The following is a 24,480-nucleotide window of genomic DNA, read 5'->3' on the forward strand; positions in this document are numbered from 1 at the left end:
ACCATCATGAGATCAACGTGAAGAAACATGTAGGGAATGTTATTGAGACGACATTGACAGACACAATCACAATGAATTCGTTAAGAAAACGATGAATGTCCATCCGTAATAGGTCCATGTTCTGATGAACGTGTGGGGTGGATTACAATTTTTTTAAAAGGATTTACTCACAAATTGCATCTCATTTACAACCATGACAACAGTAACAAACATTAAAAGCTTGAATGAATCACACAGGCGCAGTGGTATCAATGTGAAAATGGTTTATACATTGAATGCACAAATGCAGGTCATAGTTACCTGGTGTTAATATCGTCATGCAGTTAAATCAAGGACAACTGTAAGAAACAGTATACAGTGTATCATACATGGTTAGAAATTATAAATGCATATGTGTAAATGAATCAGTCTGACGTTATCAATATAATACATTTGACACGTGAAACAAGCAAAAATGACATCTGCACAGAACTGGCAAAATATACACTCTATTTTTACCTCACTATACAAGTTATGTATATAAGATTTTAAGCCAGTGATACTGATGCCGGGCAGTAGAGTATCACATAGATTATATCAATTTTCTTAAAGTTGTGTCAATTCCCAAAGCAAACAGCTCACATAATGGTCATGATAATATTGTCTCAAGTCCTGTTTCCTTTTCTTTCATCTCTCCCCTCTCTCTTCCCTCTTTGTTTCTCCTTTCGAACGGACGGAGGTGGGGTACGATCCCCGTGCCCCCGTAACTACTGTTTTAAATCCTATAAGATACGTCGGTCTAGGTTAAGAGAAGGAAGAAAGAGAGCTCAAATGTATTTGCAGCAAAACCATCAAACATAGGAAGACAAATTAGGACCTACTCCCAAAGGGGAAACAAATTCAAGCTAACAATAAGTTCGGTAAAACAAATTGATATTTTCTTCCGAAGTCAAAGAAATTTGTAAATTCATCATGGCTGTAATGTATGTGAAACTGAATTCTTCATACATAGACAGATTACGGGGGTAATTTTACAGTAAATTTAGTTTTTGTTTAAAGGGTAAAAAGGCTTTTACCCTATTTTTCACATAATTTGTTCTATCAAATACGAAGAAAACTTGTATGTTCATATAATTGAAATAACAAAGCTAAAATCTTGAAGAGAAAAAAAAAAACAGCGCACTCATTTGTTTTTATATCCAACCTCGATCCTAAAAAGGGAGTGGGGAATTCTAAAGTTTAATATTAGCATTGAAGAAACTTATTTGATTCTAATGTTTAATATTAGCGATGGGGATTCCCACCGTATATGTTTTGCCAGTAATACGCGGAACGCGTTGTCATCATTGATCGGATATTGCATTCGACAGGAGTCATTCTCTTCCGGCGTTACATTTGTTAATTGTGTGTCGACCAGTTAGCACGCTTTATCGTGGCCTGTTCAAATAAAGAAATTCTACAGAAAATGGCGGCGAAAGCTGTGGAAAAACTCGTCCGTGAACTTGTCTGTGCCGTTTGCATGAACACCTTAAAGAACCCCAAATCTCTCTCATGCAGGCATACTTTCTGCGAAGAATGTTTAAAGCAGTGCGATAAGGCATCACAATGCCGTTCAGGTAGTATAAAATGCCCAATGTGCAGAGAGGTGACTACTCTGTCGAGAGAAGGTGTGGCAGGTCTCAAGTCCAATCCGCTGATTTACCGGGTTCTCGAAGTTCTTGGGGCAAAGAAAAACTCAACCCAAATAATATGTGACGCTTGTGGGGACAGCGAATCACCTCTGACAACCTACTGCCGAGACTGTCTCCATTTCATCTGTGACTCCTGTGCTTCTTCTCATGCTAAAATGAAACTCTTGATGAAAGATCACCGTACAGTTCCCCTGGACAAGATTGAGAACGGGACTATCAAAATCAAGTGGATGGAAGAGGGCTTGTGGAGAAAGGCACACGAGTGCGAAGAGCATGGCGGTGAACTGCGAAGGTTCTACTGCAGGACATGCAAGAAACGTATCTGCAGGGACTGTATCGTTCTCGACCATACCAAACCTGACCATGACTGCACCACAGTGCAGAAGATGTTCCAGGGAACAAAGGAGAAGTTACAAGATCGTCTGAAAAGCTGCGAGGAAAAGGAGGAACATGTGAGCACCATGTTAAATGACGTGGATGTACAAAAAACAGAAGCAAATCAGAAGTTTCATAAGATGAAAGAAAGTATTCGGGACCAGAAGTCAAAGGCTGTTGACAATTTGGATAAAGCAGAGGAAGAACTTTTGCGGAAGGTTAACGAGTTGGAGGAAAAGCTTAACGTCAAACTACAAGCTTTCAGAGACAACATGAACACAACAAAAGAAAATCTCACGAGGGCGCAATCAAAGGCTAAAGAGGTTGTTTCGGCAAAAGAGGTTACTGACATATCTAGAGGTCCGTTCTTACCTGAAGATGTTCTCAAAGAACTCGAAGAATTGATCGCGTCAGATGTCACTATGACAATTTCTATGGATCTCGTGGCTTTGAAATCTACCATGATAGAAGGATCGAAGATGCCAGAGCAAATGGCGCGCTTTGCCAAGCTGTCGTTGTCGCGTATTTGGCGAGAGACTCAGATGATTCCGATTCCTGATAAAGACATTGTGAAAATTTTCTCCGATGGAAAGGTAATGTACGTTGCTTGCAAGAAGGTGATTTACAAGAAACTGTTGTCTAACGAAGCCAACCCGGCCACTTGGATGAAGCTTCAACTTAATGCAAGCATCAAACAGGTGGTAGATGTGGCCATATCAATGAAGGACCAAGCCTTCTCTTTCATTGCTGATACCGACGCAGCTTGCACGCAACTCTACAGGTTCAAACTGGATTATTTCCCAACATCTGATGAACACACAACGGTCCCACCATTTCCTCTGAATCCCAGTGCAAGACTCACTGTTGATTCCCAGTCCCTCATCGTCGTTGCCGATAACAAGCCAGCCATATCAAGTTCAAGTCAAGCAACCCCATCAGGGTCCGAACCGGTCAGCGAAACAAAACAGAAAAAAACGACATCATCTGCGATAAATGTGAATGCACCACCTTTCTCTCCGGTTGTTAAAGGTAACTCAAATAAGAGACCAATGGCAGCGGCTGGTGGTGGATTTACCTTTGGTATGACACTGCCTCAACAGCAACCCTGCTTCACTGGCACAACCTCCAACTCTCAGACAGGTAAATATTGAACCGGTAAAGTCAACTGATGTAAATGTTATTTTCAAGCGATATAAAATCCTCTCACATTTCCAAATAATGGATATAATTTCATGTGCCCCCCCCCCCACTCACCCCACTCACCCCCTGCCAAAACTAGTACTCAAGATTGCCTTCATCGTGAGTGAAGACATTTTCCTCCTTTACGTAAAAACGCATTAATAATTATAATGCAATTTTAAGGCCCCTCTAAAGTGTTGGGAGCCCCAAATTCGCCAAAAATCTATTTGCAAAGATTCACTTATATTGTATCATAATGTGAAAGAGAATGTTATTTCAGACACACTTCTGCGAAATTCCCCCCAATTTTTTTCTTGTTTTTAATGTGTTTTGAAGGCGAATATTAATAAAAGAATACATAATTTGGGTTTTCTGTTGTACGCAGAAAAACCAACATTTTGTAGTCTTTTATCAATATCCGACTTCAAACACATTATTTTGAAAATCCTTGCAGAAATGTATCTTATATGACATCTTCTTACACATTGTTATACAATTTAAGTGAAATTTTGCCATTTAAAGGCACACTGCCATACTTGTAGCTCTTTGCTCCCTCTATATAGAAAACGTCCCCAATCGGTGCCTGTTGGTCCCCCATGATCCTCTTTTTCTTATGTTAAATGAGAGCTGAGTTAATGAGATAGCCACCTGTCACAGTGACCTCGATGGCTCTCTGTGTGGTCTAATCCCTTCTGGCCCAGTAGTGGTGACGGTCTTTAATTTTCGGGGCTCCTAACACTTTGGGGGGGGGGGGCCTTTAACAAATGGATAAGATTTTATTCGAAATAGTCACACCAACATACAAGCCGACCCACCCATCTGTGTATGGGTTGATGCGTAGCACGTAATGTGTTCTACGTAATGTACAGTCAAACCTGCTTTAGCGACCACATTTCTTGTTTCCCTTTAAAATGGTTTCTCATTGAATTATGTACTAAAGGAACCTGTCTACAAAGACCACCTGTCTACAAAGGCCACATTTCTTGTTTCCCTTGAAAATGGTTTCTCATGTACTAAAGGAACCTGTCTACAAAGGCCACTTTTTGTGTTTCCCTTGGGCGGTCGCAATAGATAGGTTTAACATGATAATATTATATCAAGCTTTCGTCAAATCTTGTTCATTGCGATGCCCCAATATACATGTACTAATACATTTTATGTACTGTTTTCGTATTCATTAGGTCTGGAAGGATATCACAAATATAGTGTCTGAATATTTTGATGAGTTGAAGAACTTGATGGTATAAAATTATGAAAGTGTACAGTAATATTAGACAATGCTCTGTAATTCTTTCAGCTGTTGCAATCCAAGCCTTTTGTTTCATCTTGTTTTATTCTTACAGTATCTGCTTTCGGCAGTGCCAAGTCTCCAAGCAAGGCAGAAGGCACCCTCTCTCCTTCGGATTCGAAAGGAAAGGAAACAAGACCGGAAATCCCAAAAGCAGTATCAGACATCTTCACAATATCCACGAAAATCTATAGGGAAAAAACTGAGAAAAGCTCGTCTCAGTTATCTTCAGATAATTTCGAGGTTCCACTCGATAGGGTTAGAAGTCTTGCTGCGGCGAAGACAGGCCAGTTGGTGTTCCTGCGCGGGGACAAGAAAGCCGTCATCATCACTGACAAAGACGGGAGAGTCCAGCATGAAATCAAGGAGCCTGGTAGGATGTACTTGTCCATCTCCTGCACAGAGAGTGACGCCCTCTACGTTCTGTCCGCCTTCTGGGGCAGCCACATCGTCACGCTCGCCAAGCATTCCTTGGAAGATGGTGGTCCCCTCGAGTACATCATCGACGAGCTCGACGTGTCGGCAGACTTCCAGTCAGACGAGTGGCCAGTCATTGGTAACTATGGGAACGACCTCGTGATCATGCACACGGGGGATGGAATTCGTGTCTACTCGGCGGAAGATTGGGATATATTAGATGACAAAGACGTCAGTGGCCAAGATCAGGATGACGATAAGGAGGAGGATGTTTAAGGTGATGAATAAGGATTCCTGGTAATCGTCAGAAGAGGTGATATCTCTTTCAAAGAACAAATAACATTTGTGGATTTTTTTTCTTTAACTTGAAGATCTATTATTCTGTACTTTGAGGGTCTGTAAATACAGCAAAGGAGTATCACGTGCCTTTAATGATACCAAAGTGATATCAATGACCATCCATTTTCTCAAAGTGTGATTAGTTTGATAGTGCGAATGTAAATCATTGTAAAAATAGATGTATATTTCATTTTAAAAATACTGTGAAAAAAAGGTAATGGTGACAATCATTTCAATTTTCACACGTGATGCATTTATGTTAGTCTTTCATATATAAAATGAGCTGAAAAATGTTCAGGCTTATGATGTTTATAAATGCTGATACTGCCATTGAAAAATGGTTGCTTGATAATGTTGTAGTAAATAGTTTTTTTTTTAAATCATGTTAGCCTGCTTATGTACATAAATATCCAAACTTTGATGAGAAAGTCACTTTTATATTATCACATTTTTAGTAGAAAACCTTTAAAACAAGACACCCTTTCTTCTTCAAAATTTTGATTTGGTTACTGCTCGTATAATGAATTAAAATAATAGATAGATTAGATTTTATAAAACGCAAGAGCAAAAAGAGACAAGAGTTTATAATTAAGTTAAGTGTTTTGCCGAAATCGGCCACATGATAAGAAAGTGGTGATTTTTGTTAAAGATATTTTTTTTTAAAGTAAGGGCATAAAACAAAACTTTGATGTTATCGCAACTCGCAAGACTGATACCCTTCCTTTGGGTTCCATGACACATGCTCCGCCGACGATTGCTCCGCCGACATTTACTCCGCAAAACGCGACAATTGCTCCGCGACATTTGCTCCGCGACATTCGCTCCGACGTCAAATGCTCCGCCGACAGGTGCTCCGCCGACAGTTGCTCCGCCGACAGTTGCTCCGCCGACAATTGCTCCGCCGACAGATGCTCCGCCGACAATTGCTCCTCCGACAATTGCTCCGCCGACAATTGCTCCGCCGTCAATTGCTCCGCAAAACGCGACAATTGCTCCGCCGACATTTGCTCCGCCGACATTTGCTCCGCTTGAAGCAACACTTGCTCCGCCGACATTTGCTCCGCCGACATTTGCTCCGCCGTCAATTGCTCCGCCGACAATTGCTCCGCATGAAGCGACACTTGCTCCGCCGACATTTGCTCCGCCGACATTTGCTCCGCCGTCAATTGCTCCGCCGACAATTGCTCCGCATGAAGCGACACTTGCTCCGCCGACATTTGCTCCGCCGACATTTGCTCCGCCGACATTTGCTCCGCCGTCAATTGCTCCGCCGACAATTGCTCCGCCTGAAGCGACAATTGCTCCGGTGACATATGCTCCGCCGACAATTGCTCCGACGACATTTGCTCCGCTGACAATTGCTCCGCCGACAATTGCTCCGTCGACAATTGCTCCGCCTGAAGCGACAATTGCTCCGGTGACATTTGCTCCGCCGACAATTGCTCCGACGACATTTGCTCCGCATGAAGCGACACTTGCTCCGGTGACATTTGCTCCGACGACATTTGCTCCGCCCAAAAAGTGTCCCATTAAATACAAATGCTACTAGTACTACGACAAATGCTTCGCCGACAATATTTTTTTTTCACGGGTTGTTTTTGTTTCTTTCTTTTTTTCTTCATTTTTTTAATGCATTTCATGACATTATGTAAATGAAATGAAATGAATGAATGTTGATAATGTGGGAGGAAAAAGCAGTTGCCTAAAAGTCATTTCGAATATACTGAAATAACTTTCCATCTATCACTGTACGTCCCACATAATGTACACTAAACACTCATTACATGTCATGGGAAGTTTTTTTTTTAAAGTAGAGCAGCAAGCCACATTCCCCAATACGCGCATACCTCCTAGTTAATTTCAAACAGCTCATCAATATGTAAGACCTGAAATTACCTCAATGAAAGAAGACTAATAACATGAGAGGAAAGAAAAGAGCAAAAAAGACAACCGTTTTTTGCTATTTCCCATAATGTTTGATTTAAAAAAATAAAAAATAAAATTATAGCTCCTTACGCAAGTTCTCCGGCGAAAAATAATTACTCCGCTCAAAATCTGTTTCATGTATTACTCATTAGCTGATCCAAAGCTCAAGGCTATCTTTCTCTCTCTCTCTTTCTCTCTCTCCCATGCTCCTCTTTTCCTGTTTACACCGTTTTCTTGTCTTCTTTGCTCTTTTCTTTCCTCTCATGCTATTAGTCTTCTTTCATTTCCATCACTTCTTCTCTGCTCCCCCTCTCGAGTTATATTTCTCTCGTTAAAAATTGAAACGTAAAGTAATACAATCATGTAGTACATTCTTGTTTAGAATAATATTTTCAATAATATCCAGTCCATTTTCTAAAGGTTTCATTCCTTTAGTTAAGTGTATGTAGCTTTAATATATATATGTTAGTGTGCAAAACACTCCGTTTCATTCGAGTACTTTGTTTTCACTAAATAATTTAAGGGACTCACGAAGCCACCGGAAGAAGAGCAATTGGCTTATCATGAAGAACTAACATCAAACTGCAACAAAATGATTTGTATAAATGTGAATAAGCAGAAAGGCTGCCATCTCATTTTCCCGTCTGAATGGGTTCTCTTCCTTACGTATATAAGCCCTTATTGCCCTTATATGCCCTTATTTTCTAAACTTTTTTTTTATATTTGTGTGTCTATTAAATTTTCAATCATATAAAAATTACATATTTACAAGTCATTGGTAATAATTAGACAAACAAAAAAACCAATATGTATAAGAACAACTAACAATAATGAAAGGACAAGAAAGTTATACAAAAAAAACATTATAGTAAAAAAAAATACACTGTACACATATAAATCATAGTTTGAACTCCAGTGCATAAAGGGGAGTAATGGGGCACAGGAATAAAAGTTAAATCAACATGAGTATCATATTAAGTCAAATCGCCATTTCTTAAAATGCGAAACAAGCTTGTTCCTTTTTTTCGCTGAGAAATATTCAATATCTTTTTGTTTCTTTATAAAACTCTTAAAAAGATCAACACTTGGTAAATCCCCCTTACTTATTTTCTAAACTTCCATGATGACCTATTACATTGTATAATGCTTTACCTAGTAAGATGCATTGATCGAGGTAATTTCAGGTATTACATATTGATGAGCTACTTGAAATTAACTAGGAGGTATGCGCGTATTGGGGAATGTGGCTTGCTGCTCTACTTTTTTTTAAAAACTTCCCACGACATGTAATGAGTGTTTAGTATACATTATATAGGACGTACAGTGATAGATGGAAAGTTATTTCAGTATATTCGAAATGACTTTTAGGTAACTCCTTTTTCCTCCCACTTCATCAACATTCATTCATTTCATTTCATCTACATTATTTCAAGAAATGCATTCAGAAAATGAAGAAGAAAAAAAAGAAACGAAAAAAATAGGTGTAAAGAAAATATTGTCGGCGAAGCATTTGTCGTAGTACTAGTAGCATTTGTAGTTTATGGGACACTTTTTGGGCGGAGCAAATGTCGTCGGAGCAAATGTCGGCGGAGCAATTGTCGCTTCAGGCGGAGCAATTGTCGGCGGAGCAATTGTCGGCGGAGCAAATGTCGGTGGAGCAAATGTCGGCGGAGCAAATGTCGGCGGAGCAATTGTCACTTCAGGCGGAGCAATTGTCGGCGGAGCAATTGTCGGCGGAGCAAATGTCGGCGGAGCAATTGTCGCTTCAGGCGGAGCAAATGTCGGCGGAGCAATTGTCGCTTCAGGCGGAGCAATTGTCGGCGGAGCAATTGTCGGCGGAGCAAATGTCGGCGGAGCAAGTGTCGCTTCAGGCGGAGCAAATGTCGGCGGAGCAAATGTCGGCGGAGCAATTGTCGCGTTTTGCGGAGCAATTGACGGCGGAGCAATTGTCGGCGGAGCAATTGTCGGCGGAGCAATTGTCGGCGGAGCATCTGTCGGCGGAGCAATTGTCGGCGGAGCAACTGTCGGCGGAGCAACTGTCGGCGGAGCAACTGTCGGCGGAGCATTTGACGTCGGAGCAAATGTCGCGGAGCAAATGTCGCGGAGCAATTGTCGCGTTTTGCGGAGTAAATGTCGGCGGAGCAATCGTCGGCGGAGCATGTGTCGGGTTACCTTCCTTTGTGTATATAGTTTTATCAAAGATTTCCAATTTTTGTTTTCGTTCATGAAACTGATTTCATTATGCATTTGTTTTTGTGTGGTAAATATGTAATTGCAGATACGGAAAAAAAAAGTAAAATATTTTGGATGAATGACTAGGCCTATTCCAATTATCTATATTTTAAAGCCCATCTGTACTAGTTTGGCCAGATGGGATTAGACCTCCATGCAAGGTCACTTACAGGTGGTTATCTCATTATTTGCTATATAGAGGGCGCCAGTAGCTATAGGTAGTATAGTGGAGCAAAACCTAGCTAGAAAGTTTGTATTAGTTCATATTTATTAGAGTCTATAAAGCGTGTTATGGCCTTTACTCACTAAATTTCACTATTTCACTAAATAATTTGAATTTTATTAAAATTTCGGGGGATGGGGCTAGTATCTTAGGGACGTGCCCCCACCCCATTCCCTTTTCCGAGATCGCCGTCTCTTGTTTCGGGGCGTATCAATTTGTATTGTATTGTATTGTATTGGTTTATTGAGATAAAAATCATTGGACATGCAGCTAAAAGCTGAAATTGTTCAATTTACAGAGTAAAAAGTACATGACATAACATTACATTGATAACACATTAAAATATATAGAACACTTAACAAAGATTGTGTATATTTAAATACGATTTACAGTTTCATTGATGATATAAGATTGTCATTCGTTTTACATGAGATAGAAAATTGATGATTAACAATTTACAGGTTTATTGCAACAGTGATACGTAGGTGGGATAATATTTAGATGTTTATACAGATAAAATACGATAAAAGATAAGATATTAAAGCTAAGTTTCAATGTTGGTTAAACAAGGTGATGTTCCTGAATTAAGCGAAATTGGCAAATTAATATTACATCAGAAAGTATAAAGTGAAGAAACCTTGAATGAATTAAATATAGTGATGATAAAGATGTAATGTTGACATCAACAAAGATAAATATTTGTTTTGTGAGACAATAAATGTTTTGTGAGACATAAACTTTAAAAACTGCCGTAACGTGTAAGAGGTCGTTTATTTTTCTCGGAATATGATTACTAAGAGCCCTAGTGACGGTAACCGCGCGTTTTTTTTTTATTACGAACGAGAGGGGGAGGGGGTCTTTATTTCGTCAAATTGGGGGTTAAGGGACTTTTTCGGTTTTAGTATGCGATAGGTTTAGTGTATATGACTGTAATGATCGATCTAGTGTTAAAATAGATGTTGATAATTCGGCTAGTCTTCGACATTGGAGGGAGCATGAGTCTATTAACAACAAACAAATTAACAAAGACAGATTTCTAGCAGCTCATTTTTTTTTGTCATTCCTTTGTTGCAGAAATAAAGACTAACTGGATAAGTTCAACTCAATTACATTTCTGTCATGTGGTCTTTGTTTTTGTTTTTCCATTTTATTTTAGATCAATGGACGAAATAACTTTGTTAATAGTATTTCAGCCTCCCAATGCACTGTAATTGTCAACATCATAAAAATTGACAAAAGGAAAGAAGATTTTGCACAGGGACAATATTCTAAATAAAAAGTCCCTGTAAAGGTTTTTAAAAACACTCGTGTTGTGGCACAAATTGTCGACGGCGACAACATGCGCCGATTTTGCAAACCCTGACGATTACCGAAACTTAGATCTTTCTACTATTCGGTCTAGTGGACTTTAAGTCTACCCAGGCGCGGATCCACGGGGGACGGGGGGGGGGGGCCGACGGGCCCGGGCCCCCCCCCTGGCTTTTTTTTTTTTTTTTTTTTTAATACCAAAAAAAAAAAGTATTCAGGGTCAAATACCAAAAAAAAATTATGCATACTACCCCCCTCCCCCCCACTGAGCGAGATATCGGTAGGCTCGATTTTCACATTTTCGAGGTCATATACTTGGTCGGCACGATTTTCACATTTTCGAGGTCAAATACGAGAACAAAAATTATGATCACTACCCCCCCCCCCCCCCCCCCCACTGAGGGAGATATTGGTCGGGGCGATTTTCACATTTTAGGCCCCCCCCCCTATCGGCATATCCTGGATCCGCCCCTGAGTCTACCCTTCTAGACAATGCAAGATATTTATATTTCTGTGTTGCCAGGGGGAGAAAAAGTGAAAGTGAAAGCACAATGACTTACCAAGTATTCGAAGGCAACTCCGAAATGCACAAAATCAATGAAGAGAATGAATCCCTGCAAACGTGTCATGATGACTGAAAAAATAAAACCTGTTGTGTTTTATGACCCAGAGGCGGCCCTCCCAGGGGGGCAGGGGGGCACAGTGCCCCCCACTTTTTCAGATACCCCAAAAGTGCCCCTTTTTACATAGGAAAAGTGCCCCTTTTATTTTGTAAGAAGTGACCCTTTTACTTTGACAAGTGCCCCTATTACTTAGTAAAAGTGCCCCTTCCCCCTTTTCACCTCTGACGAGTACCCTTTTTATTTTTGACACGTGCCCCTTTTCCTTCGACATGTTCCCATTTTCCTTTGCAATAAGTGTCCATGTTCCATTCTCATAAATCTTGAAATTATCTTGAATAAGTGCCCTTTTTATTCTCTAGTAAGTGCCTCTTTTCAGGTACGAGAAGTGCCCCTTTTCACTTTTAATAAGTGCCCCCTTCACCTCTGATAATTGCCCTATTCAAAACTGAGAGGTGCTCCTTTTACTTTGACAACTTCCCTTTTTTCCTTTGTAAGAAGTGCCCCTTCTCCTTTTAATAACTACCCCTTTTTTAAACTCGGATGAGCACACCTTTCATTTTAACATGTGCCCCTCTTATTTTCTAATAAGTGCCCCTTTTCCTTATGATAATTGCCCCCATTAAAAAGAGAGAGCTCCTTCCCCTTCTCATAACTACCCCTTTCCCTTTCTAATAAGTGCCCCTTTTCCTTATGATAAGTGCCCCATTAAAAAGAAAGAGCTCCTTCCCCTTCTCATAACTGCCCCTTTTAAAAATCTGAACGGTGCCCCCTTTTCATTCAACAAATGCACATTTTCCTTTATTATAAGTGCCCCTTTTACATTTTCATAAGTGCCCCTTTTCATATCTGGTCAGTGCCCCTTTTCAACTCTGATAATTCCCCTTTCATATGACCAATAAGGAGCTGTACGGGAAGAATCTACCAAAAGTATCAGAAAAGATCAGAAAAAGAAGACTACGTTTTGCAGGACACAGCTGTAGGAACATCAATGAACCAATATCTCAGCTTATACTCTGGAAGCCTAAACACGGGAAGAGGAAACCTGGAAGACCTCATCTTACTTATACAGACCTACTCAAGAAGGATACGGGACTTGAACTGTCAGAGATAAAAGCAGCCATGCTGGACAGGAATGTGTGGATGGCCATCACAGCTCGGGCAGTTGACCCGACTTAAGCAAGTAAGCAATTCCCCTTTTAATAATGATAAGTGCCCCTTTTCCTTTCTAATAAGGGACCTATCCACTTTTCACCTCTTATAAAGGCCCCTATCATAATCTGATGGGTGCCCCTTTTCCGTCAACAAATGCCTTTTTCCCATTTTCATAAACGCCTCTTTTTCATCACTGGTGAGTGCCTCTTTTCAGGTGAAAAAATGCCTCATTTTCACCTCTTATAATTATCCTTTGTACTTTGACACGTGCTCCTTTTCTTTTCTAATAAGTGTCTAATATCCCTTTCGATAATTGTCCCCTTTTCATGTAATCATTAAACGTGCCCCTTATTTAAAGCGACTAAGAGCATTTCCCCCCAAAGTTCACTCGCTGCGCTCGCTCGCATTTAAAGATGATATAATTATGTTACTTATCAAAGGTCTTTTCAGTCTTCCGTTATGAGAATGTGCTTATAACCCCATCACGATTGGCTTTTTTCCTCTTTATAAGATGTAATTTTTCGCACTGCGACCTCACAGATCTTTAAATTTTTTCTCGCTCGCTTCGCTCGCTCGTAAATGCATATTCAGACATCACACCCAACTGTAAAGTATGATGCTTAAGCGATATCTTGTATGATGTATGAAGAGAAACAAATATTGAAATCATCCCTGATAATGTAATCACAATGTAGGGGTATATACCGATGTCTAAAAAATTGTATATTTTCGCTTTGAGATTTCGCACTGTAGGTGCCCTTTTTTCCAGAAAGTGCCCCTTTTTTTTTGGTGCCCCCCCCCCACTTTGGAAGTCGCTCGGCCGCCCCTGGTATGACCACATGTTTCGATCGTACCAGGGCGTTTATGTTTAAGTTATATCTATAGCTTTCAAAACACCTATTGAGACGTCCTTTCATATTGATGTTATTTCATTGATTTCTTTCCGTTTTATGATGTACACTTGTAAAGACAACATTGCCAATGGAATCATAAAAAAACAATTTAATAATCAGCATTAAACAAGGTAATAAGTTGAACAGTAAATATGCTATTGCCTATAGTCATGATAGAAGAAGGAATATATATATATATACATATATATATATATATATATATATATATATATATATATACATACATATATATATATATATACATATATATACATACATATATATATATATATATATATATATATATATATATATATATATAAATTATATATGTATATATATCTTCTTTTGTAAACGTTTTTTTTAATGGACTCAACCAATGCCACTATTCTGCATGTTTAACATTATAAACAGATTATTATAGTTATCTCAAATAGGATGATCAGCGAGGGAAAGAAAGTATATACCTGGAGGGCATTTCACAAAGACTAATATTGACTTTAAGTTAGACTTTGGTATGGCAGGCTGTTAATGCCATTGTTTGCTCTCACCTTTTACTGGCTTTCGTCTCTCAAGGGACGTGCAAATCATGGTCACAAATGTACAGAATTTACATTTTTTTTTTTATTATTCATTATTGAAGGAAAAAATATTATTTAAACATCATAATGATATGAGCAAACAGTGGCATGAACCGCCTGCCATACTAAAGTCCAACTTAAAGTCAATCTTAGGTGTTTTGTTATGCACTTAACATTCGTCTAATTTGCTAATGATGAGTATTGACGTTTTACAATTGAATAATAATATTCCTTCACCAAGTTATTTTTGAATTCATGCATACATTGTTTAGTACAGGTTGTTTGTACACGTACACGTCTTCTTTCGTATACTAATGTATGTTAAACAAACGTGGAAAGCAAAATTCAATTCAAAATTAGCTATCAAGTTTTCCTGGGATGTGCAGCGTTATTGGTACCACCCCATCATTTGACCTTATATTTACTTTTAATTGTATAATTTTTGGTAATTATTGGGGGTAGTCCTCGATAAATCATTTTTGATTTTGACTACCCCCTTCAACATTTGATGATTTTTTTCTTCTTTTTAAAACATACATAACTCCATATATGCTGTACATGTTCTATTATTGTATTGTATGTACCGGGTATGTATTTTATTTAAAGGTACTATGTCCCATTTGCAGGCCAAAAAAATGAAAACGTTAAATTCCAACGGCATTTGAAAGATAATACGAATTTAGAACTTCCCTAAAAAAAAAAAAGGGGGGGGGGGTTAAAATGTCTCTCAATGGGAAAATAACTACTACTATTAGTTGTCGAATCGACTTATGAGCTATAGAGCCAGTAAGTAATAGTCTGATTTTCAGACCATTGAACCGAATTTTCGTACGTTTTATGCTGCGCATAGATTCAATCAGTTTAATTTTGGCAAATACAAGAAGTGGGTTATTGATGTAGATATATGCTCATGTACCCTTTACAGCTCAGTTTATGTATGGTATTACCAAAGAAGAAAATAAGCCAGTCAGTCACTCAATAGTGGCTGACTATGAAGTCTAGCAAGTAAACGGGTTTCTTTGCATAATTTGAATATTAGGACACTGCTAACGTTTAAATTTCACAGATAAGACTTACATGACATAATCCATAATTCCTGCAAAGTTCTACAGAATTTGATGTTGGCTGCAAAAGGGACATAGTATCTTTAATGTATTTTCCTATGTTTGGCATTTGTGGAGAAATAAATTAAATTGAAATTGAATTGAATTGAATTGAAATTGTGTAGCGTCTATTCTTAGGGTGAACGGGGCGGGGGGCATGGCTTACATCGCTTTCAACAGCCATCTCTGTGATATACCTACCATCGTCCCACTCAACCCTAGTCCAGAATCTGCACGGTCCTTTATAATTTCCCTACACACTTGATTCAAACCGTCGAAGATGGCGTTATCAACAAACTAATAGTTATGCTCACCAGCCCAGCCTGAGGATATTTATTTTTTCGCAGGGCGTCCTAATTTAATGATCACGCCATCATCGGCTGGTAACAAGTAAGTAGGGAGAGGTAGCGTTGGTGTGGTGGAGATCAAAATTAAATAGGCCAGATTCTGGACTAATTCAACCCAAATTTATCACCACTCAACGTGAAAAAGATTTGTTTATTTCTACTAACCATAATTATGTTCATCAAATACCATTTTTTTTGTTTTGTTTTGTTTGTTTTTTTTTTTTGGGGGGGTGGGGGGGCTAATGATGAAAAGCACCGGTCGCACATTTCTTTTCAGGCCTGTGGTAGAGAACGGGTGTAGGGGTAGGAGGGGGGGGGGGGTCTCACCGTCTCATCTCACCCTTTTCCCGTTTCTCACCCCCCCCCCCCTCTCTCTCTCTTAAAATTGCTTTCTCTTACTGTATGTGTCTCTCTTTCAGTGGCGGATCCAATGGGGGGGGGGCTGGTAAAAGAAAACAGTTTTTTAAAAGATGGTAACCACAATTTGACCCTTTTTTTGCTCAAAGGGGGGGGGGGGAGGTGTTGAGTTAAAACAAATAAGGATTTTATTTTTAGTGCTTACTATCCCCCCGTCAATACACACATAAACCCACACCTCAAACACCCACACCCACCTTACACACATCCACCCCTCCACCTTCAGCCCCCCCCCCCCCACACACACACACGTTGCGTGACCTTGGCTGTTTGTTTGTGTGTATGCATACATCCCGGCATACATATGCCCCTGTAATGTGCTTTGATCATGGCTGTCGACAATTTGTGCCGTCAACATCCGGCATAAATTATTGTCGCCGTCGACAATTTGTACCGGTGGCGACAATTTGTGCCGTCAGGTTTTGCAAAATCGGCACAAGTTGTCGCCGTTGACATTTTGTGCCGCGGCGACAATTTTTGCCACAACAAACGTGCAAGTGTTTTTAAAAACCTTTTCAGGGACTTTTTGTTTAGAATATTGTCCCTGTGCAAAATCTGCTTTCTTTTTTTCTTTTTCTTTTTCTAATTTTACATTTTGACAATTACAGTGCATTGGGAGGCTGAAATGTTATCAACAAAGTTGTTAATTTCGTTCATTGATCTAAAATAAAAATGAAAAAAAAAATGACCACATGAGAGAAACGTAATTGGGTTGAACTTATCCAGTTAGTCTTTATTTCTGAAACAAAGGAATGACAAAAAGAAATGAGCGGCTAGAAATTAGAAATCTGTTTTTGCTGATTGTGTTTCTTTTTTATAGACTCATGTTCCCCCGACAATTGCAACGCGGTCAATGTCCAAGACTAGCCGAATTATCAACCTCTATTTCAACGCTAGATCGATCACTATAGTCATATAGTAACTTATGCGGATGATATGACAATTTTTGTTCGCAATAAAAATCAATTAATAGGTTAAAAGTATTATTTGCAGATTTCGAAAAAATTTCTGGACTGAAAATAAACAACGACAAGACTAAAATATTAAGGTTAGGTTTATGTCAACGTTTAGATTGTGATTTTGCTTTTGGCGAAATAGTTGACTTTCTTAAGGTTTTAGGGATTTTCTTTTCCCTCGATGAACACAAGAAAGAAGATCTAAATTATAAAGAAATCTTAAGTAAAATAAAAACACTTTTAAATTTTTGGAAGCAAAGAGATTTAACACTTATGGGTAAGATTCAACTATTGAAGGTGCACATTTATTCTAAAGTTCTTTATCGGGCGTCACTTACTCCTGTTCCAAAATGGGTTTATGATTCACTGGATGAATTAACTTTTGATTTCATATGGAAAGGAAAAACAGATAAAATCAATAGAAACACCATGTTCTTAGACTATAAGCAAGGGGGGTTAAAGATGTTAAATTTTTCTGCACAAGTTAAATCGCAGCGAATTATGTGGATTCAAAAACTTCTAAACAAAGATGAAGACATGAAATGGAAACAATATTTTAACTTTGTCACTGAACACGTGGGTGGAGATTTGATATTTTCATGTGACTATATACCAAGTTTATTAAAAGTGAAAGCTCCACAATTTTATATGGATTTATTAGAAGATTGGGTGAATACAAGACATATAAGGAGTATAGACATTGGTGATGTGGTAATTTTTAATAATAAACTTATTCGATATAAAGGAAGTTGTATATACGATAAGAGGTTGTATGACAAAGGAATTTACAAATTAAAACATATTCTGGAAAACGATGGTAAACTAAAATGTGACAGGCATTTTATCGATTTAGGTGTTGAAGTAAATGAAATTGAAAAGATCAAGCACTTTTATGCCTGTTTACCAGTTTGTTGGAAAAATAATTTTAGAAAGGGAGAAGAAAAAAATAATTCTGGAACTGATTTCACTTTGGGGAAGAAAACAACTAATATAGCTGATCTAAAATCAAAACAAATTTATGTACAATTAATAAAGAAAGATGATTTTAAACCTTTGGTTTTTGAGAGAATTGGAAGGAACTATGGTTTTTCCTGTAAGGAAATAGAAAACATATTTTTAAGACTAAGACAGTGTACACTTAACAGTCGATTAAGAGAGTTTCAGTTCAAACTTATACATAATATATTATATACAAACCATCACCTCTTCCGTTTTGGTCTTGTCTCGACTAAGTTATGCTCATTTTGCGAAAAAGATGAAGAAACATATAAACATTTATTCTATACTTGTGAATTTGCACAATCAGTGTGGGGAATGTGCACGAGATTTTTAGACTTTGAAATACACAACTGTAGTTTGGAGGAAATTCTGTATGGGAAAGAGGAGAGTAATAAAGGAAAATATCAATTAATGAATCATGTTTTAATTCTTGTTAAATATCTGATTTATAGAAATAGAGAACTTAAAAAACCACCCTCTTTTAATGAAATAAAGAATAGTATAATAGGGGATAAAGTAGAAGAAAGGAAATTGGCTGCAATGAGGGGAACTCTCACTATTCATTTTTCGAAATGGGAAAACCTGAGTATTAGACAAACAATTGGAACCCAGAGCCAGTCGTCCACCGGTTAAGAGGGGGGGGGGGAGGGGGATAAGGGAGAGGTCGGGTAGGGTAGAGTTAACAAAAAGAGAAAACTTTTTTCTCAGGACAACAGTATAAAAGAAGTATAAGTTGCTACATTGTTAAAACAAAAATTTTGGATTATATAACTGCATATGTTTTCTTTGAAAATATGAATTTTTGTGTCGAATATGATGTATAGGAACTAACTATGTAAGTTTTCTTTGAAGTCGTTTGTAAGACAAAAATTTATACTGATTTATAATGTCATCACATTTGCAGTGAGTGTTACATATGATGATTGTAATTTGTACTATGATTATAATTTGTTTCAAGAGAGAAAAGAATAAAAACTGACCATAAAAAAAAAAAATATATACACTAAAACTATTGCATGATAACACCGAAAAAAGTCCTAAACCCCAATTTGATAAAATAAAGACCCCTCCCCCCTTCACAACGTAATAAGAAACCGCGCGATTACCGTCACTAGGGAGTAACCCTATTCCGAGAAAAATAAACGACCTCTTACACGTTACGGCCAATATAGTTTCTGTCTCACAAAATATTGATACGCCCTGAAACAAGAGACGGCGATCTCGGAAAAGGGAATGGGGTGGGGGCACGTCCATAGGATACTTTTTTTTTTTTTTTAATTTAAAAAAAAAAAAAAAAAAAAAAAAAAAAAAAAAAAAAATTGGGGGGGGGGGGGGGGGGAGGGTTGCCCCATCCCTCAAAATTTAGTAAAATTCAAATTATTTAGTGAAATAACAATGAGTAAAGGACATAATACGCTTTATAGACTCTAATAAATGTGAACTAATACAAACTTTCTAGCTAGGTTTCTCCCTCCCTCGCAATAAAATACTTAAACTATAGATAATTGAAATAGGCCTAGTCATTCATCCAAAATATTTTACTTTTTTCCGTATCTGCAATTACATATTTACCACACAAAAACAAATGCATAAAGAAATCAGTTTCATGAACGAAACAAATTGGAAATCTTTGATAAAACTATATACACAAAGAAAGGGTATCAGTCTTGCGATAACATCAAAGTTTTGTTTTTATGCCCTTACTTAAAAAAAATATCTTTAACACAAATCACTACTTTCTTATCATGTGTCCGATTTCGGCAAAACTCTTATTTTTGCTCTTGCGTTTTATAAAATCTAATCATGTTGATTTGCTTACCTCTATCTATTGGTTTTAATTCATTATACGAGCAGTAACCAAATCAAAATTTTGAAGAAGAAAGGGTGTCTTGTTTTAAAGGTTTTCTACTGAAAATGTGATAATATAACAGTGATTTTCTCATCAAAGTTTAGATATTTATGTACATAAGTAGGCTAATATATTTTTTTTTACTACATCAATATCGAGAAACCATTTTTCAATGGCAGTATCAGCATTTATAAACATCATAAGCCCGAACATATCTCGGCTCCTTTTATATAGGAAAGACTAACATAAATGCATCACGTGTGAAAATTGAAATGATTGTCATCATTACCTTGTTTCCACATGACTTTTCAAATGAAATAAACATGTATTTTTACACTGAATTACATTCGCACTATCATACACTTTTAGAAAATGGATGGTAATAGATATCACTTTGATATTATTAAAGGCACATGATGCTCCTTGGCTGTATTTACAGACTCTTAAAGTATAGAATGATAGATCTTCAAGTTAAAGAGATAAAACCCCACAAATGTTATTTGTTCTTTGAAAGAGATATCACCTCTTCTGATGATTTCCAGATTAATTTTGCTAATTGAAGGTGCATTTGAACGTAATAATAATTGTGAAACGTTATATGACTAATGCATGTAAGTATGTCACGTTAAAATTGTTGACTGGTCACCGATTATATCTGTAATGTTGAAGGTAAAACGGGCTGAGATTTGATTGTATTCATAAAAGAAACATACTGTTTACCTGTTATAACCTTTGCCCTGTTAAAACTTTTCCATATTCTGAATATGCATTGGATTTTATCTCCATTAAAACCAGGAATCCTTATTCAACACCCTAAACATCCTCCTCCTTATCGTCATCTTGGTCTTGGCCATTGGCGTCTTTGTCATCTAATATATCCCAATCTTCTGCCGAGAAAACACGAATCCCATCCCCCGTGTGCATGATCACGAGGTCGTTTCCATAGTTACCAATGACTGGCCACTCGTCTGACTGGAAGTCTGCCGACACGTCGAGCTCGTCGATGATGTACTCGAGGGGACCACCATCTTCCAAGGAATGCTTGGCGAGCGTGACGATGTGGCTGCCCCAGAAGGCGGACAGAACGTAGAGGGCGTCACTCTCTGTGCAGGAGATGGACAAGTACATCCTGCCAGGCTCCTTGATTTCAAGCTGGACTCTCCCGTCTTTGTCAGTGATGATGACGGCTTTCTTGTCTCCGCGCAGGAACACCAACTGACCTGTCTTCGCCGCAGCAAGACTTCTAACCCTATCAAGTGGAACCTCGAAATTATCTGAAGATAACTGAGACGAGCTTTTCTCAGTTTTTTCCCTATAGATTTTCGTGGATATTGTGAAGATGTCTGATCCTGCTTTTGGGATATCCGGCCTCGTTTCCTTTCCTTTCGAATCCGAAGGAGAGAGGGTGCCTTCTGCCTTGCTTAGAGACTTGGCACTGCCGATAGCAGATACTGTAAGAATAAAACAAGATAAAACAAAAGGCTTGGATTGCAACAGCTGAAAGAATGACAGACCGTTGTCTGATATTACTGCCGCTTTCATAATTTTATACAATTTAGTTCTTCAACTCATCAAAATATTCAGACACTATATTTGTGATTTGATTCCAGACTTAATGAATACAAAAACAGTACACAAAATGTATTAGTATATTGGGGCATCGCAATGAAAAAGCTTTGACGAAAGCTTGATATAATTATGTGTTATACCTGTCAAACCTGTCTATAGCGACCGCCCAAGGGAAACACAAACAGTGGCCTTTATAGACAGGTTCCTTTAGTGCATGATTCAATTAGAAACCATTTTCAAGGGAAACAAGAAATGTGGTCTTTGTAGACAGGTGGTCACGAAAGCAGGTTTGACTGTACATTTACGTTGTACACATTACGTGCTACGCATCAACCCATACACAGATGGGTGGGTCGGCTTTTATGTTGATGTGACTATTTCGAATAAAATCCAATCCATTTGTTAAAGGCCCCCTAAAGTGTTAGGAGCCCCAAAAATTTAATGGCAAACTTAAATTGTATTATAATGTGTAGGAAGATGTCATATAAGATACATTTCTGCAAGGATTTTCAAAACAAATGTGTTTGAAGTCGGATATTGATAAAAGAATACAAAATGTAGGTTTTTCTGCGTACAACAGAAAACCCAAATTATGTATTCTTTTATCAATATTTGCCTTCAAAACACTTTTTTTTTTAATGGGGGGGGGGGGGAGGGTTGCTGAAGTGTGTCTTAAATGACATTCTCTTTCACGTTGTGATACAATATAAGTGAATCTTTGCAAATAGATTTTTGACGAATTTGGGACTCCCAACACTTTAGAGGGGCCTTAAAATTGCATTATAATTATTAATGCGTTTTTACGTAAAAGAGGAAAATGTCTTCACTCACGATGAAGGCAATCTTGAGTACTAGTTATGGCAGGGGGTGAGTGGGGGGGGGGGCACATGAAATAATATCCTTTATATTGAAATGTGAGAGGATTTTATAGCGTTTGAAAATAACATTTACATCACTTGACTTTAACTGTTCAATATACCTGTCTGAGAGCCTTCTACAACCGGAGATGATGTCGGTTTTTTCTGTTTGGTTTCGCTGACCGGTTCGGACTCTGATGAGGTTGTCTGACTTGAACTTGATATGGCTGGCTTGTTATCGGCAACGACGATGAGGGACTGGGAATCAACAGTGAGTCTTGCACTGGGATTCAGAGGACATGGTGGGACCGTTGTGTGTTCATCCGATTTTGGGAAATCTTCCAGTTTCAACCTGTAGAGTTGCGTGCAAGCTGCGTCGGTATCAGCAATGAAAGAGAAGGTTTGGTCCTTCATTGATATGGCCACATCTACCACCTGTTTGATGCTTGCATTAAGTTGAAGATTCAACCAGATGGACGGTTTGGCTTCGCTAGACAACAGTTTCTTGTAAATCACCTTCTTGCAAGCAACGTACATTGCCTTTCCATCGGAGAAAATGTTCACAATGTCTTTATCAGGAATCGGAAACATCAGAGTCTCTCGCCAAACACGCGACAACGACAGCTTGGCAAAGCGCGCCATTTGCTCTGGCATCTTCGATCCTTCTATCATGGTAGATTTCAAAGCCACGAGATCCACAGAAATTGTCATAGTGACATCTGACGCGATCAATTCTTCGAGTTCTTTGAGAACATCTTCAGGTAAGAAGGGACCTCTAGATATGTCAGTAACCTCTTTGGCTGAAACAACCTCTTTAGCCTTTGATTGTGCCCTCGTGAGATTTTCTTTTGTTGTGTTCATATTGTCTCTGAAAGCTTGTAGTTTGACGTTAAGCTTTTCCTCCAACACGTCAACCTTCTGCAAAAGTTCTTCCTCTGCTTTATCCAAATTGTCAACAGCCTTTGACTTCTGGTCCCGAATACTTTTTTTCATCTTATGAAACTTCTGGTTTGCTCCTGTTTCTCGTGCATCCACATCATTTAACATTGTGCTCACATGTTCCTCCTTTTCCTCGCAGGTTTTCAAACGATCTTGTAACTTCTCCTTTGTTTCCTGAAACATCTTCTGCACTGTGGTGCAGTCATGGTCAGGTTTGGTATGGTCGAGAACTATACAGTCCCTGCAGATACGTTTCTTGCAGGTCCTGCAGTAGAATCTCCGCAGTTCACCGCCATGCTCTTCGCACTCGTGTGCCTTTCTCCACAAGCCCTCTTCCATCCACTTGATTTTGATAGTCCCGTTCTCAATCTTGTCCAGGGGAACTGTACGGTGATCTTTCATCAAGAGTTTCATTTTAGAATGGGAAGAAGCGCATGAGTCACAGATGAAATGGAGACAGTCTCGGCAGTAGGTTGTCAGGGGTGATTCGCTGTCCCCACAAGCGTCACATATTATTTGGGTCGAGTTTTTCTTTGCCTCAAGGACTTCGAGAACCCGGTAAATCAGCGGATTGGACTTGAGACCTGCCACACCTACTCTCGGAAGAGTAGTCACCTCTCTGCACATAGGGCATTTTATACCGCCTGAACGGCCTTGTGATGCCTTATCGCACTGCTTCAAACATTCTTCGCAGAAAGTATGCCTGCATGAGAGAGATTTGGGGTTCTTTAAAGTGTTCATGCAAACGGCACAGACGAGTTCACGGACGAGTTTTTCCACAGCTTTTGCCGCCATTTTCTGTAGAATTTCTATATTTCAACAGGCCACGATAAAGCGTGCTAACTGGTCGACACACAAGTATCAAATGCAATGCCGGAAGAGAACGACTCCTGTTGAATGCAATATCTGATCGATGACTATAACGCGTTCTGTGTATTACTGGCAAAAATTACGGTGGGAATCCCCATCGCTAATATTAAACATTAGAATCAAATAAGTTTCTTCAATGCAAATATTAAACATTGAAGTCCCCCACTCCCTTTTTAGAATCGAGGTTGGATATGAAAACAATATTAAAGGATGTATTGGAAGGAAGAGAGGAAGGAAGTAGACCTAGAGGGAGACCCAGAATCAGCTGGGAAGAGAATGTCAAGAACTGGAGTGGACTAAAACTGCAAGAGTGCACCAGAATGGCAGAAGATAGAGTGAAATGGAGAGATGTTGCAATCAACCTCCGA

General features: G+C 38.7%; 2 protein-coding genes across 2 annotated transcripts; one reads left to right on the forward strand and one right to left on the reverse strand.

Annotated features, from left to right (window-relative positions):
• Positions 1-1,612: 1,612 nt before the first annotated feature.
• Positions 1,613-5,662, forward strand: LOC115921845. Its single transcript, XM_030980096.1, has 2 exons — positions 1,613-3,185; positions 4,568-5,662. The coding sequence occupies exons 1-2, from the start codon at positions 1,613-1,615 to the stop codon at positions 5,203-5,205; spliced, it is 2,211 nt and encodes a 736-aa protein (XP_030835956.1). The 3' UTR covers positions 5,206-5,662.
• A 13,707-nt stretch (positions 5,663-19,369) lies between these two features.
• LOC105440599 lies at positions 19,370-23,777 on the reverse strand. Its single transcript, XM_011670935.2, has 2 exons — positions 22,426-23,777; positions 19,370-21,328 (listed from the first exon to the last, which is right to left on the reverse strand). Exons 1-2 carry the CDS (start codon positions 23,654-23,656, stop codon positions 20,691-20,693), a joined length of 1,869 nt encoding a protein of 622 aa, XP_011669237.2. The 5' UTR covers positions 23,657-23,777; the 3' UTR covers positions 19,370-20,690.
• Between the last annotated feature and the right edge of the window lie 703 nt (positions 23,778-24,480).

Source organism: Strongylocentrotus purpuratus, unplaced genomic scaffold, assembly GCF_000002235.5.
Source record: "Strongylocentrotus purpuratus isolate Spur 01 unplaced genomic scaffold, Spur_5.0 spur5_scaffold_10, whole genome shotgun sequence".
Lineage (NCBI taxonomy): Eukaryota > Metazoa > Echinodermata > Echinoidea > Camarodonta > Strongylocentrotidae > Strongylocentrotus > Strongylocentrotus purpuratus.

Coding starts and splice junctions, on each gene's coding strand:
- LOC105440599 (XM_011670935.2), bottom strand. CDS start 23,656: ATGAAACTCTTGATGAAAGATCACCGTACAGTTCCCCTGGACAAGATT. Junction 21,329..22,425: donor TGTAGAAGGCTCTCAGACAG/GTATATTGAACA, acceptor TTATTCTTACAG/TATCTGCTATCGGCAGTGCC.
- LOC115921845 (XM_030980096.1), top strand. CDS start 1,613: ATGTGCAGAGAGGTGACTACTCTGTCGAGAGAAGGTGTGGCAGGTCTC. Junction 3,186..4,567: donor AACCTCCAACTCTCAGACAG/GTAAATATTGAA, acceptor TTATTCTTACAG/TATCTGCTTTCGGCAGTGCC.